The sequence below is a fragment of the Equus quagga genome, chromosome 1 (assembly GCF_021613505.1).
Source record: "Equus quagga isolate Etosha38 chromosome 1, UCLA_HA_Equagga_1.0, whole genome shotgun sequence".
In the NCBI taxonomy this organism is placed as follows: domain Eukaryota; kingdom Metazoa; phylum Chordata; class Mammalia; order Perissodactyla; family Equidae; genus Equus; species Equus quagga.
Genome location: NC_060267.1, coordinates 104,191,929 through 104,210,691, shown reverse-complemented (window position 1 = coordinate 104,210,691; position 18,763 = coordinate 104,191,929). Strand labels below are relative to the sequence as shown.

The 18,763-nt window shown below is 43.1% G+C and overlaps 1 protein-coding gene across 2 annotated transcripts in view; it reads right to left on the bottom strand.

The window, feature by feature from the left end:
- Positions 1–1,102: 1,102 nt before the first annotated feature.
- TAMM41 (TAM41 mitochondrial translocator assembly and maintenance homolog) overlaps positions 1,103–18,763 on the bottom strand; it is a 52,490-nt gene continuing 34,829 nt past the window's right edge. For both annotated transcript variants that reach the window (XM_046642933.1, XM_046642943.1), the window contains 3 exons: positions 11,995–12,160; positions 10,624–10,686; positions 1,103–1,235 (listed from right to left, as the gene is read on the bottom strand). In XM_046642933.1, the coding sequence (XP_046498889.1) occupies positions 1,159–1,235; positions 10,624–10,686; positions 11,995–12,160 (306 nt within the window). In that variant the 3' untranslated portion in view covers positions 1,103–1,158. The remainder of the gene's footprint in view (positions 1,236–10,623; positions 10,687–11,994; positions 12,161–18,763) is intronic.

The window sequence follows — 18,763 nt, the reverse complement described above, 5'->3', positions numbered from 1 at the left end:
CACTGGGCAGTGGAAACAGTGGGAGGTGACAAGACAACCTGAAGAAAAGAAAGACAAAGCCTGAGGCTGGACTGAAGGGACCAACATGACTGGCGAGGCGGACAAGATGGCTGCCTCCCAGCAGCCCTTGCACCTCAATTTCCAGCCAGCAGTGCACTCCTTCCCTGCAGCCATGAGCTTGAGGGCAGGCTGACTCTTGGGTGCGGCAAGTGGCTCAGGCCTAAACTCATCAGCCTGGTTCCATCCTTCAGCCAGTTACTGGTGTGGGGACGGCCAAGTAACCCAGCGAGGGTCCATGAACCAGACAGAGGCTTGCTGGGGGCTGCTGGGAAGGTTTTTTGCTTTCCTAAAAGGGCTTCTCTATGTGTCCCCAAATGCAGATGGGGAAGCATACAGCCCTGGAAGTTATTGCCAGTGGTCTCAGAATTAAGATGGGCGTCAGCCTTGGTGTGATGTCAACACAGCAAGGGCCAGAGAAAGGGGAGATGGAGAGAAACTGGGTCCCGGATGATTAGGTTAACCTGCTGAATCAAACCAGCTCTGAAGCCCACCACACCTCTGACTTTTCAGCTCTTTGAGCTACTGAGCCCTTTGCTATCCAAGGCACTCTGCATGGGTTTTCTTTACCCAAACGTTCCTACCCGTTACAACAGGGAAAGCTCTTCATGGAGAACAAAGAGAAACGTGAAAAACCTAGATCCAGGAAGATGCTGATGAGACACTTGAGCTCCCACTGGAAAAGTCCAGTGAACAGGGAGGAGACCAGGCGGAGGAGCCAGACTCCCCACCTGTAACCCCTGGGCTGCAGGTCTGTGAGTGTACACACCGTTTCTTGGGGCTCTAACGCTCAAGTACAAAAAATGCAGACGACAGCCAACGTTCTTATGACAGCAGGACCCAGATGGTTTTACACGGAAAGAGGATTCTTCTCCTCTCACAATAAGTCCTCAAAGGTATCTGGGTCCCCCTGGAAAAATGTCACACACATACATTTAAAAAATCAAGTATGACACATACATACTTAAAAAATCAAGTATTAATCAAGTATTATGCAAACCAAAGTAACTACAGATTCAAGCAATGGGTCAAGGTAACACTGTCCTGTCAAAAATGATCACTTTATTCATCCATACATAACATATATAAAGGCAACCAAAATCAGGACGTTTTCCTCAGCCATCCTTTCCACATTTTATGCAGTTTTAGTGAACTATAAATCACTGATTTCTTGATGCCTAAAAGAGAAAAGAAGAGACAGTGAGAACTGAGGCTTACTGAGCAGGTTCTCAGCTGGAGGTTCCATGATGTTCGGACCAGAGACTTGTCTTTGGAGGGAGCAGTGACGGGCTGACCGAGGGTCCAGGAGACCCTGGGAGCCAAAGGTTATTAAAGGTCACCATGATCGACAGGAGGCGAAGAGATTCTGACTCAGGCATCTGTTGAAACAGTGATATGGAGGCCAAAGGTACCCGAGCTTCTGGGGTGAGTGCATCTTTGACTTACGAGCAGAGTGGCAGCCTTTGAATTTAGCAGCTCCTTTAAAAAGGAGGAGAAAGGACAAACAAAGACAAGACTGTGGATGTGAGTGGGCATCCTCAGCCCCTTTCTAACTCCCAGTGCCCACAACCCAACCTCCCCCAGCTCAGTGCTTGTGTCACGGTGTATCCCGCTGATCTGCCCAGAAGGAATTTCGTTTCCATCACTTCCCATCTGGTAGCCTCCGAGTCCCCTTTGAGACTTCTTCTCCAGCAGTGCCTTCCCTGACGTCCCAGGTGATTCAGACCCTGCTCCTCCTTGTCCCACAGCACCAGTGCTGACCTCTCACACAGCACGTACCACATGGTACGGCGCCATCAGTTTACTCACCTGTCCCTTCTCCTAGACTGGGAGCTCCTTGGGGATAGGGACCTTGTCCTATTCGTCCCTGTATCCCCATCACCTCGTACAGTACCCAGCACATAGTAGGTGTTTAGTAACCACTTCTGAAAAGATGGAAGATGCACCTCATTCAGGTATCTGACCTTCTAGCACCCCGCATCTACCTAATCACAAGTACCTGATGAAACCGGAGAAGAGGCTCTCTGGGGGCTTATGGAAGAAGTAAAAGGGGATAGAACAAATGGGGTGTCATTTGTCTGTGAGATCTAATAGGATCCTATTTGCAGATGGTAGCACGGCTCGACTTCCTTTGTGTTGAAGATGAAGTCATTTAGTCTGTGTTTCAGGGTGTGGTCCAAAGATGCAAACAGTGTTTTTCACCATGAGATACAAACTGTGGGCTGTGCTGCAAGTCTGAAATGCACACCCCTGGCAGTGTACTTTGTAGGCTCGGCTGACGAGGGAACAGGATTTGTTCTGGAGACTCCCAGCACTGTGGTTTGAGCGATCTCTTGAAAACACCTGGCCACATTACCTGCAAGCTGCCTAGTCTGCTTAGGGCTTTTTAAGAGGCTACTGCAGGCAGTGGTAGGTAAAAAGGCAGGGTACCAGTAAAATTATTAGCGAATACTTCTAGCAACTCTGGCCTGGCTTGTCTACTGACCGACTACTTGCAAACTGACATGGCCTAATTGAGAAACTCAGAGCTCCTTTCCCTGCCTCCACCCCTTTTAATTTTCTCCCTGGAGCAACCACTCTGGTAAACCTCAGCCACTTGAGCATTGAGACTGGAAACTTATTGCGTAAGGTGCTTTTTAAAATTCTAGCCAGAAACAATCAAGACACTAAGCAGAACACAGGTAGTTGCACACAGTAAGTCCAACGCAGCAACCCCGGGGCACTGAGTCACAGCCAGAGAAAGATGCACTGACCACAAGTCCCAGCTCAACTTCAAAAACCTTACTCACATGCTCCTTGGAGCTTAACATTTAAGGTAAATACACAATGTACATCAGCGTCAGCATGTAGCCATTTTTGCTGCTAGCGGATAGAAACCTCTGTAATTAAAAACAGTCCCTCCCTTCAAAGGCTCTGCCAGAGAAATATTCTCAGAACAACTGCAGCAGGGAATTGTGTTAGAAAGAGCACTGGAATAGGAATCAAGAGACCCGCATTCTAGTCCCAGCTGGGCCACAACCTTACAGTGGGACTTGCGCTCTCTGGGCCTCGATTTCCTCATCTGCGAAATGAGCGGGTTGGACTAGACCAGGGGTGCTCTAACGCGGGGCCCACAGGCAGGCTTTGATCTCCCTGAAATCAGTCTGTGAACTCCTGGAAACTGCAGGAGAGTCTGCCGAGCACGTGTACAGCGCACTTCTGTGCAGACGGCCCAGAGTTTGTCAGATTTTCACAGGAAGCAGGCATTTGCAAAAGGTTAAGAACAACAGATTAAAGTGAAGGATCTTTTCTGCCTTAATATTCTAATTCCAATAAAGGTGGAGGACAAACTTCGTGAACTTGGAGTAGGCAGAATTTCCTAAATAGGACACAAAAAGCTGCTAACCATAAAGGACAAAATTGATAAGTTGGACTAAGTAAAATTAAGAACTTCTTTTCACCAAAAGACACCATTAACAGAGTGAAATGACACCCCCAGAGTGGAAGACTTTGGCATTACATACATTCAACAAAAGACCTATATCCAGACTATACGGAGAATTCAGTTAGAAAAGGCAGACCACTCAACAGAAAAATGAGCAAAAGACTAGAATAGGCACTTCACAAAAGAGGATATCCAAATGAATATATGAACAAATGCCCAACTTTATTAGTCATTAGGAAAATTAAATGAAAACTCCAACATGATACCACTACGCACCTACCAGACGGCCTCCAATGAAAAAGACGTCTAACCCCAAGCATTGCCAAGGAGGGGCTACCACAGGAGCTCTGCTGCTGGGAGCGGGGTCTGGACAACTGTCTGGCAGGACCTACCAGAGCTGTGGATTCACAGCCTTTATGATCCAGTCACCCTACCCCTACGTGTATACCTAACAGAATGCACACACACACTCACCAAAAGACAGGCACAAAGCATTCACAGCAGCACTACCTGCAACAGCCCCAAACTGGAAACCCAAGAAACCATCAACAGTAGAATGGATAAACGTGGTGTATTTGTATGATGGACTAGCTGCAATGAGAATAAATGAACCATTGCTACTCCCAATACCATGATGAATCTCACTGATGCTATGAGGATGTCATGAGGAGTGAAAGGCATGAGAGAGTACCTATTTATATAACATTCAAAAATGGGAAAACAGAAGCATGGCATCAGAAGGCAGGAGAGCAGTTCCTCCCGGAGGAGCAGTGACTGTGACTGGCACCGGGGGGCTTCTGAGGGAGTGGTTCTGTTCTATGCCTCATTTGGGCTCTGGGTTCATGAGCGTGTTCACTTTGTGAAAATTCACCAAATTTATGATTTGTGCACTTTTCTGTATATAGGGAGATTCTTCCTACTATAAGGAGATCTAGAATCTGTCATTTATTCAGTCACTGAAATACACTGAACAAGTATTTACTGAGCACCGACATAGACAAGACACTGAGCTGGCTGTTGGAGATACTGGTACGAATGAGTTATGATCTCTGCCTTCAGAGGTTACAGTCCATAGAATTCTACTTGGTCTTCACTAAGCTTACTTTCGGTTTCTGCTTACTTTTTAAAGAAAAGGATGGTGATTTAGGAAATCTGCATTTAGAATGTGTTTTTGTTTTGTTTTGTTTCATTTGTTTTTTGAGGAAGATTAGTCCTGAGCTAACATCCACTGCAATCCTCCTCTTTTTGTTGAGAAGACGCCCTGAGCTAACATCCGTGCCCATCTTCCTCTACTTTATAGGTGGGATGCCTACCACAGTATAGCTTGCCAAGCGGTGCCATGTCTGCACCTGGGATCTGAACCAGCAAACCCCGGGCTACAGAAGCAGAACATGCGCACTTAACTGCTGGGCCACGGGGCTGGCCTTTAGAATGTGTTTTGAAGGAAGACAGCCTGCTAAGAGAGAAACCTGACTCCAAGAACCATCACCATCATCTTTGTTCCTTCCTCGATGGATGAAGATGCAGGATCTCTTTAGATATATTCACTTGAGACAGATCCTTATTTACCTAAAGCTAGTCATTACGAATTTTGATTAGTATCTAAAGTCAGGATTTTGTTTTGGAAGCATACAGAAACCTACTTCAACATATGGCCCATAGGTTTTTCTTCCGTTGATTTCCAGCTTGTTTCATGGGACCTACAGCAAAGTGACACAAAACTATGAATTCTCTGTGTGACCTTAAATTGACGGGTCTGGGGCTGGCCCAGTGGTGCAGTGGTTAAGTGCGCACGTTCAGCTTCAGTGGCCCGGGGTTCACCGGTTTGGATCCTGGGTGTGGACATGGCACCGCTTGGCACGCCATGCTGTGGTAGGCGTCTCACATATAGAGGAAGATGGGCACGGATGTTAGCTCAGGGCCAGGCTTCCTCAGCAAAAAGAGGAGGATTGGCAGTAGTTAGCTCAGGGCTAATCTTCCTCAAAAAAAAAAAAAAAAAAAATTTGATGGGTCCAATGACAGACAAAATTCTCCAGGAAACAATGTGCAGCAGAGATATGACTAGGTTGTGTGAGGTGTCTACCTTCCCATAATTCTGTATTTCAGATCTTTAGGAGAAAAATTCAGCAGGCCCCCAAACATTCTTCCAATTAATTTCCAACTATAAATAAATATCTACAAAGAAAATCTCTTCTGAGGCAGAAGTACAACTTATGTTAAGATCTTGTAGGTTTAAACAATAAGCAAATCATCAGAAAAAATCTTAACTATTATTAAGTGTTCTTCCTATTTAAATATGTAGGTACCAAAAAATGGACGAAATGTTTTAGTTATAAGAAATCAGATGCAGAGGATCATCAATGATCCATTCTACTGTGTTCCAGGAAAGGGCTGGTAAGGACCAACTGAGGCATCCCAGAATCTTTTTAGGAACAAGACTAAACCTGTCTTATGAATTCAGTTGGATCTTTTGAAGCTGGAGAGGTAAACAGGTATCTGCCCCCAGAGTTAATTCTGATTGACCAGAAGGTCAGATGGGGAAAAATAAAGCAAGATTTCAAAAATTAAACTCATCATCCTCCCTCAACCTCCCTCACCTCTGAGAATGGCACCCCTGTCCGCTGCTCCCAAGCCAGGGACGGGGGAGCTAGCTTTGACTCCTTTCCCTCCTTCACCTCCCACCAAGTGGGAAGTAAATTACCAAGACCTAGAAACTGGCCTTCTAAACACTGCTTGCCTCTCTTCTCTCACCTCCACTGCAATGACCTGAGTTCAGGCTGCCATAATTTCTCACCAGGCTGGCTACAACCACATCAAATCGGTTTCCTAGCAATAGCTTCATCTGCCCTCAATCTGTTCTCTATTCTCTAGCTCTAGTGGTCTTTCTACAATCCTTCAGTGGCTTCCCTCTGCCTCAAAATAGACTCTGAATTCCTTTTCATGGAATTTAAGGCGTCCCCTTGACTGGCTCCTGCTTACTCCCCAGTCTAATCACTAAATTCCCCCATTTCTTTCCCAGTTCCCACACGAGAACACTCATCTTTCGCTCCTCCTTAGCTGGCTAGCTCCAGCTGCCGATCCGCTGCCCTGAGGAGAACTCTGCTCTTCTACTAACAGCACAGTCTAAGAGAAGTCAGTATGATTTTCTACATAATAACTCCCAAGCTAAAGGGAAAATATAGTGTTTGGCTTTGGAAGCATTTCTGTACTCATCTTTGAACAGGAGCGTATCGATGGTAAGGGAATTTCAAGGGAACAAATAAAGATAGAGTGTTGGACCGCATGAGAACACGCTGCCGTGTTATCCGACACGGCTTACGAGAAACGGCAATCCTCTGGGCTGGTTAGAGAAGCCTGGCTTCCACCTGGTCTAGGAATAGAGTGATCTTTAGATCTAGATTCAGCTAAGTTTATAAAGCACCTGCTAGGCACTGAGTACCCAAGGGAACTCACAGTGAGCTGTGTACTAGCACCCCCACCATTTCAAGGACGGAGGGCTCATTAACATGCCCAGGTTACAGAGCAAAGAAACGACTAACTGCAACTCCAAGCCAATGTCTGCTCACCCCAAGCTTAGCTCCTGGTTAGCTATCCCCGAGTTTAACTGTATTTGAATATAAGAGGTATTTACTGGCTAAGGGGAAGGCTGGATCTCCTTTTTACCCCCACTCTGAGAGGGAGGTTGTAAAGGGGAGGAGTGATGATGGCTACAAAGAAATAAAAACTCGACCAAATAACTGGGTTTTTCTCACCCTGCAGATGATACGTCAGCTGCTGAAAGTGGCCTAGAGGTAGAACTTCGGAGATTTTGGGAAAATGGAACCAATGAAAGCAAGACACAACAACAACAGCTACGACTATAATGAGACGCCTTCTGCACAAAGCACAGGAGGACAGAGGCTCTGAAGCTCACTGCGAAGTTAGCGGAAAGAGAAGCAGTAAAAGAGCCACTCAGAGCCGCTCAGGGCCTAGGGCTGCCGGCTCACTCCAGCTGGAGGCCAGGTTAGCCATTTGAATTTGACAGTGCAAAGTGGCACATTCTAAAGAGAGGTCAGGAAACTTAGGTAATGATACCAAAAGAGGAACGACCAGGCACAGTGCTAGATGCTTTTACATATCTTAAGATATGATTTTTACAACCTGGTGAGGCAGGTATAACTATCCCTGCGAAATTAAAACTCAGAGAAACAAGATAACTTGCCCAAGTCACAGTAGTTAAGTTGCAATTTGAACCCTAGTCTCTGGGACTCACAAACTCCTCCCTTTGGCCTGGGCCGCCTTCATCACAGCCCGCGACCACCATAAACCAGAGAAGCCAGAGCATAAGGGAAGTAAGCCCAAATTATAAACATATAATTTGAAGAGATGCTTATCACTTGCCACGATTTCTGCAACCTCAGGGCAGGTTACACACATTCTGCTACTCTGGACTTCCACAATCCAATGAAGCATCTTTAGAAGAGAAAGGGAAGCAGGCAGTAAGCCCTCAGGGGAACCAGCACGGGGCACTCCAGGGCCACAAGGAAATCTGGGCTGCAGGTTCTGTGAGGTGTTACCCACTGCCCTCTGCTGGCAACTGGAAAGAACAAGTGTTGGAAAGAGGACCAAAGATTTCATTTCAGGTTGAAATGTCAAGAGACGATAACCACGAATTTTTAAAAACCTTTTATTAGAGAAAAATTCAAACTCCTAAAAGAATAGTATAATAGGTCCCCATGTATCTTCATCCAGCTTCAACAATGTATCAACTCATGGCCAATCTGTGTCATCTACCCCTTACCCACTGCCCTCCACCAAGTTTTATTTTGAAGCAAATCTCAGACATCCTGTCATTTCATGTGTAAATATTTTAGTACGTATTCCTAAAAGAAAATGAACTTTTTAAAAAACCTATAATGCATTATCACACTAAAAAAAAATCATCAATCAATCTAAGAATTCCTTATAGCACCGGAGGCCAAAAATAAAAAAAAACAAAGCATCCAGCCTCATCCAAAGATTATGGCAAGGAGCTGCAATCACACAAAACACAGATTAATAGCTTGAACCACCCAAGCAAACAAAAGCACCCCATCTTCAGCCTTGCCAGGGAAACCCAGCAAGAGCATAGATTAAATAAAATATCGTAATTGGAAATGCAAAGCTACACACCAGAGTGGTAGAAAAACCTTCAGCTTAGTAGATTTGGCACATGTGCTACTAAATCTTTGTTGAATCTTTCCAAAGATTCAGGAGGGCAACGCTGTGTCCTTGGGGCCAAATGCTTGGCTGTGTATCCAGGCAGCTGGGTGAGAGATGGGAAGAGGTATGACCGCGCCAGCTCTCTGGCATCTCAACCCAGGGATCAGGATCAGGCTGAAAGATCACTCCCTTCTCTGGGTTTCCTCTGTGCCATTTCTCCCCCAGGAACCGTGAATTTCTATTTACACGCCTGTCTCCCCTTCTGGATTATGAACCCCTTGAAGGCAGGATGGTATCATGCTTGCTTTGTATCCAGTGTGGCTAGCACGAGAGATGCTCAGTAGACGCTTACCTAAAGAAAGACTGAACCAGTGAAGTCCATCATTTAAAAATATCAAGTGTTGGAAAGAATGGAGAGAAACCATAACTCTCGTTTACTGCTAGTGGACTATAAATTGACATAACCACTTTGAGGCCATTTGGCAACATCCAAAGATATGCTCAAATGCTTAAGCCCATAAAACAAGAACAGGATGTTTTAAAATTCAAAAAAGAAAAAGGACTATTCAGAGAACAAAAAGAGAAAACAAAAAAGCTCCTGGAAATTAAAAATATAATAGCAGAAATAAAACCTCAATAGAAGGCTTGGAAGCTAAAGTGAAAATCTCCCAGAAAGCAAAGCAGAAGGCCAAAGAGAAGGAAAACAGGGATGAAAGAAAGAAAACCAAAGGACTATCCTAGGAGGTCCGAGGTCTGAATAAAAGGAGTTTCAGAAAGAGAAGAGAGAAAACAGATGAGAGGAAAGTAAAGAAAGAATAAGAGAGTTTTCTTATATTCTTATATTCCGAGTTTCCAAGCTGAAAGGGCAATGAGTGCCCAGCGTTAGATAAAGACAGACTCACAGCAAAGCCCATCACCGAGAAATGTCAGAGCCCTGGGGGAATGAAGACCTAACAGGCTTCTGGAAAGAACACACACAAAGGATGAGGAATCTGGATGCCTTTGGACTTGGATTGCAACCCTGGAAGGAAGATGATCGAAGCAGTGATATCAAAATTCTAAAGGAACATTATTTCTCATCTACATCCAGCCTAAGCCTCAATTATGTGTGAGGGTAGATTAGAGATATTTTTAGACATACGTGGTCCCAAATTTGACTCCCATGCACCTTTCCTCAGGAAATCACTAGATGGTGTGCTTCACCAAAATGAGCGTGCACCACGAAGTACAAGACACGAGATACAGGAAACGAGACCCCTCACATGAGACGGTGAAGACAGTCTCCGTAGGCAAAGACAGTTTCACAGGGAAGGAAAAGTCTGTTATGTGGCTCACCTATGAACCACATTAACACAGTCATACAATGTCAGCTCTGAAGATGGACTTCAGCAGAGCTCCCCACAACTACATTAAGAGGACAGAGGGATGGCAGGGGGAGCGTGTGTGGTGAGGTGGACGGAAGAGCTGAATTCTAATCTGCCAGAGTGAGAAGTCAAGAGATGATGCCCAAAGCTGACAAGGAGAGAGGCAACAGCCTAAGACTATCATTTAGAGAGTTGGCAGAGAAAACAAAAATAACTAAGAGATCTGGCAGCGGTTGTCTCTGAAGAGGGGAAATGAGGGGAAGAGCAAGGCACTGCTGTTTTGCAATGATATGCACATGTAACTTTCATAAATAAAAAACGTGAGGGAGAAAACCCGTACACAAGGAGTTATTCAGAAAACTGAGAGGGGCAGTAAAGCCTTCGAACAGTCCATCACTTGGTTTGACTTTTCAGACAACCAGATTACAGCACCATTCTGCCGTCTGTATGTTATTGCCATGCCCTAGTCTATGACCATCAAAATTCATCATTTCCCAAGGACTTGCAGAATACAGACAAAGCTTTACATCTAACCCGGAGTGCTGAGGCCACCCAGTCCAGCAGGCGCACTGAGCACAAACTTCCTGAAGTGCTTACCAGCAGTGAAGATGCCCTTGGTGCTCTGTCTCATGCTAGAGGGTCTCACGATTGCCGAAAGGCCTGTGAAGAAAAACCAAACAGGTTCCGAGACAGCCAGAGGTTGGTCATAGTCACACTTTTAAAATCTGAAATCTATTCTTCCCAGTTATCCAATAAAACCAACAAATCTAACTCTGTCCTGGTGTCACAGAGTGACTCTGAAAACGGTATCAGGATTGAAGGTCACGAAACAGGAGCTGCCAGCTGCATCACCAAACAGCTGTGTGAGCACAGACAAATGACTGACCTCCTCTGGGCCTGGGCCTCCTCACCTTAAAACAAGTGGGTGGGTTAGGTGACCCTCAAAGGTCATGTTATGACTTTAAATTTGCTTAAGGCTGCTGGTTCTCAATTCCAAGATGTGAAAAGATAAACAAATGTTTCTGCATGGAAGAAAAACTTTAATTCTGAAAACACATACAGAGGACTCCTAAGTGACGAGCAACAGTACAATCCTCCATTCGCTCAGAAAGGCGGCAGACATCACACAGTGACCAGAATCACGTTAAAGTAAAAAACAAACCAACAATATGTCTCCACATTTCTCTTCAGCCTGGGTACCTGCTGACCTCCGACAACCTGGCGCAGGTCCTGAGAGTGCATGTGGAGTCTGCCTACTGCAGATGATGTTCAACACCATCACTGTGAATGGCCTCTAGCACAGCGGCTTGCACCCCGGAGGAGCGCAGTAAATATTTACTCAATAAAACAGCAGAATGTACTCATCTGAGGGAGGAAGTCGTTTTCAATTTCATCATCATTTCTTTACTGACTGACCTTGTAAATTACCTTTAACAGCTCAAAGGGAAGTGGGTCTCTGAAGATGAGGTTCAGATTTTTTGGTAAATATTAGGCAGGCCTTGGGGATAATATGTGGAACACAGGCCATGTCACAGGGAACCTGCTGAATACACCATGAGACACATCGAATGGGAGTCGGCTGACAAAAGCTGTGTTCTTGATGTTTAAGAGCACTAAAAATGTCACCGGTCTCCTTCCTTCTTAGACCACCATGAAGAACACAGACGTGTTCTTCTCTGAAATACCTTCTAGAAATTATGCTTTGGGAACCAAAAGAAACATTGTTTCACCCTTCGACAGTGATTTAGGGCCCAGGAATCTGAAAACAGAAGTACTTTCACCACCCCACTTCAAACAAGTGAAAGTTTATATTTGGAAAAATCCCAGATTGTTACTGCTTTTTCTTCTTAGAGGCCATCTATCTCCCAAGCTCACTGGGCAAGAAAGAATAAGGAATACATTTCAGTCAAAGAAAGTCTGCTTTTAGCCACAGCCAGCACTTCTTCAACGCCAGAGTCACAAACATACCTAGACGCACCACCTCTCCACAGTCAGGATCATGAGCAACTTTTAATAAAGTTTCTTCCACGTCTCTGTTTTTTCCAGGAGGGTCCATAATATGATTTATTTGTCGCTGCAAGGATTTGGGCAACGTCATTAGCTGAGTGAATTGTCCTTCTGGGCTTTTATCTATCTGGAAAAAAAAAAAAAGATGACGTCTATGGAAAATGCTTTGAATTCTATAAATATTCAAAGACACGAGTTCTTTTTAAAATCATACAAATATAGATGAACTCACACCTAGACTAGGCAGCACGCTAAGGAGACTCTCTCTAAAATTGAATGTGTATGTGTTCAGGATTCTAAGCCCCTTCAAAAAAGCCAATTCTTTTTCTGTAATATTCTACTTCTATGTAAGAAAAGAATAGAAGCCGCCTTCAAGGATTAATTTCTGACTCAGTTTTAAAATTTCTATTTGTTTTAAATCCAGCAGTTAAAGAAAGTGAGGCTGCAGCCCCAGCAAACCCAGGCACACAAATGATCCCTCCCATTTTAAACACGGGGACACTGAGTAACACAGCTAGGATCATACAGCCAACAAGAGAGCGTGGGATCTAAATTTGTGTCTCCTGCCTTTAGGGCTTTTTAGATACCATGCTCTGTGTCATAAACTGTAGGATTAAATTGATGACAAAGACTCCTATTCACTTTCAATCCCTTAGCACATAGTAGGTACTCAAAAAACATTGGTTGAATAAAGGAATGAACAACTGCATCAGTAAAACTTAGTTATTATTTCTTAAATAGGAGTAAGTTATACCAGTGGTTTCTGTTCTCAATGTATTTTAAAATACATCAAGTTGAAAGATAAACACAGAAATTAAACTTACATGAAACTATGCATCAGACTTTACTTAGAAACATTTGAATCAAAAGTTAGCCCCAGGCTGAGGCCACACCTAGCTTCCCTACCTCCCAGTTTATTACACTTTACCTTATGGAACTAAATTTTTGTAAAATCACGTACACATTGACTGCCTGCCAAGTTGAGAACCAGTAACACTGCCCTCAACAGCTCATCACATTATTTTCCAAGTAAGAATCTATCTTGTATTCTTTTAACAAATGTTTAGGTTTTAACTTTAACTAAGAGAACAGTAAGAAAAAAAATTAGACAAACGAGGGGCCGGCCCCGTGGCCCCGTGGTTACATTCGGGCGCTCTGCTTCAGCGGCCCAGGGTTTCGCCAGTTCAGATCCTGGGCGCGGACATGGCACCACTCAGTCAGGCCATGCTGAGGCGGTGTCCCACATAGCAGAACCAGAAGGACCTACAACTAGAATATACAACTATGTACGTGGGGACTTTGGGGAGAAGACAAAAAAAAAAAAAGATTGGCAACAGATGTTAGCTCAGGTGCCAATCTTTATGAAAATTAGACAAACGAATGTATTAAATTTTAGATTCAGATTTTCTAGATATGACCAACTTTATTAATAACTAGAATTCACTCATTCTACCTCTTTTTTTCATTCAACAAATATTTACTGAGATACATGCCAATGTCTGGATTTTCTAGTTTTATGTATAAAATCTATGCAAAGAAGAAGAAAATGCTTTTATTTAGTGGCTCCAGAATGGTGAAAGGTCTTTTTAACCTAAATATTTCATATTTATCATTAAGATGGTTCTAAATTCACCAGATTGGGCCTCTATTTAGCTTTGGCTAGATAAACGACAAGAAATGTGGATATTTCTGTAAAATTTGCTGGAAATGACATTTATGGACTCATATTTTGGGGCCAAGTATTGAGATTAGTCAAAAGGACCTTCTATTTCTGTAAGGTTTTACCTATGAAACTTCCAGGATGCCAAATTGGCGTGAGGAATTAGAAAATAGCATTTGCCACTGCTTTCTCTTAGGAAAAGAATACACTGGAATTTTTTCTTGAAAGCATGTGTTTAAACACAAAATATTAGGCAACATGTTCAAATAAACTGCTAAAATCCTAATGATCTTACTCTTTAATTCTCATTAAAACATGAAAGTGAAAGCACTCAGTTAAATCATGAGAGTCAAATAGCAATTTAAAAACAGATATGGAAAAGACCACATATTATATGATTCCTTTTATTTGAAGTGTCCAGAATACGCAATCCATAGAGGCAGAAAGTAGATTAGTGGTTGCCTGGAGGAGGGAAAGCTAGGGACTGCTAAAGGGTATGGGGTTTCTTTGGAGTGAGGGAAATGTTCTAAAATTAGACTGTGGTGATTGTTGCACAACTCTGTGAGTTTACTAAAAACCACTGAATTTATGACGTGTGAATTACATCTCAATAAAGCTGATGTTTTAAAAGAGCAGATATGGTCATATGATAGTGGATGCTGTGCTGCATCACTCAGAACCTGGCATCAGGGCCAAGGTACTCATTCCACCAGCTGCTAGGAAGGTTGGCTGAACCCTCTCTCAGAGTCCTTTTCAGAACCGTCCTCAGCAAAAGGGAGCTGCCCATATCCAATGACTGGAAAATGCAGGAATACAAAGGCCTGGCCTCTTTGCCCCCAGTTGGGACAATTAGGAAGGGCTGACTATTTCCACAGAGCCACCACAGGATACGATGAGGTCTCTGTTTCAAATATGCCCAATCCCATCTTTCACAATTGGTACCAGGAGTGGTCCTAGAAAGCACACTCTGAGATGGCAGTTTGGAGCTGTCGTAGTGTGGAAGGCCAAGTGGAAGCCTCTGAAGCTGCCATTCTTATCCCCCGGCCAAAAGAGAACTTAAAAAATAAAAACACATCATGGGAGGAATGGCAGAGACTAGTGCCACTTGTAGACCAAAAGGATGCAGGGGTGTGATGTTTAATTTTATGTGTCATCTTAGCTAGGCTATAGTGCCCAGCTTCTTGGTCAAACGTCAGCCTAGACGTTACTGTAAAGGTATTTTTTTCAGATGTAATTAAGATTTAAGTCAGTAGACTTTGAATAAAGCAGATTACCCTCTATAATGTAGGTGGGCCTCATCCAATCAGTTGAAGGCCTTAAGAAAAAAAACTAAACTCTCCTGAGGAAGATGGTAGATTGCCCTCGGACTCAAGACTACAGCGTACTCTTCCCTGGGTCCCTAGCCGGCCAGCTTGCCCTGCAAATTTCAAACTTGCCAGCCCCCATAATCATGTGGGCTCATTCCTTAAAATAAATCTCTCTATACATATCTTATTGATTCTGTTTCTCTGGAGAACCTTGAATAATAAAAGAACTGATGGTCCTCATCATATCTTCGTTAAGTCTTACCCTCATAAAACCCAAATGGATTCTGGCAGATTAGATTAGAGTAGACGACCACAAACTCAACCGAGTAGACACCCCAACTGCGTCTGCTGTGCCTGCAGGTGTGGTTAAATCTGCCAGCACAGATCCACAGAACTGTAGGTGCCTTGACAGGGCCAAAGACCTGGCGAATACACCCTTTTCCACTCTGTTAGGAAGGAGGATCAGAAGGACCTCATGTTCATACAAGACAGACAACAGTACACCTTATGGTCTGCCTCAGGGCTATGTTAACCCTCCCATCCACTGCCATAAGGTATTCAAAGGAAACCCGTCTCTTTGGACATTCTGCGTAATCTCATGTTGTTCCACTGCATCAACGATAGGCTGCTACAGTCCCCGGGTGAGCAATAAGGGGCAAGTGTGTGGGAGGCCTTGGTGGACATATACACTCCAGAGGGTAGAAGATGAACTGTATGAAGTTTCAGGAATCCACCAGATGAGTGAAGATTTCAGGGTTCAAGTGGTCTGGAGCATCCTGGGATATCCTCTCCAAAGTAAAGATCAACTTATTGCGTCTTGCACCTCTCACCACTAAGGAAAAAGCACAATGTCTGACGAGCTTCTTCAGGGTCTGTAGGCAGTACATTCCACACTTGGGAATAGTGCTCAGACCATTTTTTTTTTATTTTTTTATTTTTTTTATTTATTAATGTTATGATAGATTACAACCTTGTGAGATTTCAGTTGTACATTTTTGTTAGTCATGTTGTGGGTACACCACTTCCCCCTCTGTGCCCTCCCCCCACCCCCCCTTTTCCCTGGTAACCACCAATCAGATCTCCTTATCAATATGCTAATTTCCACCTATGAGTGGAGTCATATAGAGTTCGTCTTTCTCTGACTGGCTTATTTCGCTTAACACAATACCCTCGAGGTCCATCCACGTTGTTGTGAATGGGCCGATTTTGTCTTTTCTTATGGCTGAGTAGTATTCCATTGTGTATATATACCACATCTTCTTTATCCAATCATCAGTTTCTGGGCATGTAGGCTGGTTCCACGTCTTGGCTATTGTAAATAATGCTGCGATGAACATAGGGGTGCAACGGACTCTTGAGATTTCTGATATCAGGTTCTTAGGATAGATACCCAGTAATGGGATGGCTGGGTCATAGGGTATTTCTATTTTTAACTTTTTGAGAAATCTCCATACTGTTTTCCATAGTGGCTGTATCAGTTTGCATTCCCACCAACAGTGTATGAGGGTTCCTTTTTCTCCACAACCTCTCCAACATTTGTCGCTCTTGGTTTTGGATGTTTTTGCCAATCTAACGGGGGTAAGGTGATATCTTAGTGTAGTTTTGATTTGCATTTCCCTGATGATTAGCGATGATGAACATCTTTTCATGTGTCTATTGGCCATATTCATATCTTCTTTTGAGAAATGTCTGTTCATGTCCTCTGCCCATTTTTGATCGGGTTGTTTGTTTTTTTGTTGTTAAGCAGTGTGAGTTCTTTGTATATTATGGAGATTAACCCTTTGTCGGATAAGTGGCTTGTAAATATTTTTTCCCAATTAGTGAGCTGTTTTTTTGTTTCAATCCTGTTTTCCCTTGCCTTGAAGAAGCTCTTTAGTCTGATGAAGTCCCATTTGTTTATTCTTTCTATTGTTTCCCTCAACTGAGGAGTTACAGTGTCCGAAAAGATTCTTTTGAAACTGATGTCCAAGAGTGTACTGCCTATATTCTCTTCCAAAAGACTTATTGTCTCAGGCCTAATCTTTAGGTCTTTGATCCATTTTGAGTTTATTTTGGTGTGTGGTGAAAAAGAATGGTCAATTTTCAATCTTTTGCATGTGGCTGTCCAGTTTTCCCAGCACCATTTGTTGAAGAGACTTTCTTTTCTCCATTGTAGGCCCTCTGCTCCTTTGTCAAAGATTAGCTGGCCATAGATGTGTGGTTTTATCTCTGGGCTTTCAATTCTGTTCCATTGATCTGTGGACCTGTTTTTGTACCAGTACCATGCTGTTTTGATCACTGTAGCTTTGTAGTATGTTTTGAAATCGGGGATTGTGATTCCGCCGGGTTTGTTTTTCCTGCTCAGGATTGCTTTAGCAATTCGCGGTCTTTTGTTGCCCCATATGAATTTTAGGATTGTTTGTTCAATTTCTGTGAAGAATGTTCTTGGGATTCTGATTGGGATAGCATTGAATCTGTATATTGCTTTAGGTAGTATGGACATTTTAACTATGTTTATTCTTCCAATCCATGTGCAAGGAATGTCTTTCCATCTCTTTATGTCATCGTCAATTTCTTTCAAGAAAGTCTTGTAGTTTTCATTGTATAGATCCTTCACTTCCTTGGTTAAGTTTATCCCAAGGTATTTTATTCTTTTCGTTGCGATTGTGAATGGGATTGAGTTCTTGAGTTCTTTTTCTGTTAGTTCATTGTTAGTGTATAGAAATGCTACTGATTTATGCACGTTAATTTTATACCCTGCTGCTTTGCTGTAGTTGTTGATTATTTCTAATAGTTTTTCTGTGGATTCTTTGGGGTTTTCTATATATAAGATCATGTCGTCTGCAAACAACGCAAGTTTTACTTCTTCGTTACCTATTTGGATTCCTTTATTTCTTTTTCCTGCCGAATTGCTGGGGCCAGCACCTCCAGTACTATGTTGAATAGGAGTGGTGAAAGTGGGCACCCTTGTCTTGTTCCTGTCCTCAGAGGGATGGCTTTCAGTTTTTGTCCATTGAGTATGATGTTGGCTGTGGGTCTATCATATATGGCCTTTATTATGTTGAGGTACTTTCCTTCTATACCCATTTTACTGAGGGTTTTTATCATAAATGGGTGTTGGATCTTGTCGAATGCTTTCTCTGCATCTATTGAGATGATCAAGTGGTTTTTGTTTTTCATTTTGTTGATGTAGTGTATCACGTTGATTGACTTGTGGATGTTGAACCATCCCTGTGTCCCTGGTATAAATCCCACTTGATCATGGTGTATAATCTTTTTGATGTATTGCTGTATTAGGTTTGCCAAAATTTTGTTGAGGATTTTTGCATCTATGTTCATCAGTGATATCGGCCTGTAGTTCTCCTTCTTTGTGTTGTCCTTGTCAGGTTTGGGGATCAGAGTGATGTTGGCTTCACAGAATGTGTTAGGGAGTTCTCCATCTTTCTCAATTTTCTGGAACAGTTTGAGGAGAATAGGTATTAAGTCTTCTTTGAATGTTTGGTAGAATTCTCCAGAGAAGCCGTCTGGTAATGGACTCTTATTTTTGGGGAGGTTTTTGATTACCGTTTCTATTTCCTTACTTGTGATTGGCCTATTCAGATTCTCCATTTCTTCCTGATTCAGTTTGGGGAGATTGTAGGAGTCTAGGAATTTGTCCATTTCTTCCAGGTTGTTCAATTTGTTGGCATATAGTTTTTCATAGTATTCTCTTATGATCTCTTGTATTTCATTGGTATCTGTTGTGATTTCTCCTCTGTCATTCCTAATTTTATTAATTTGCGAT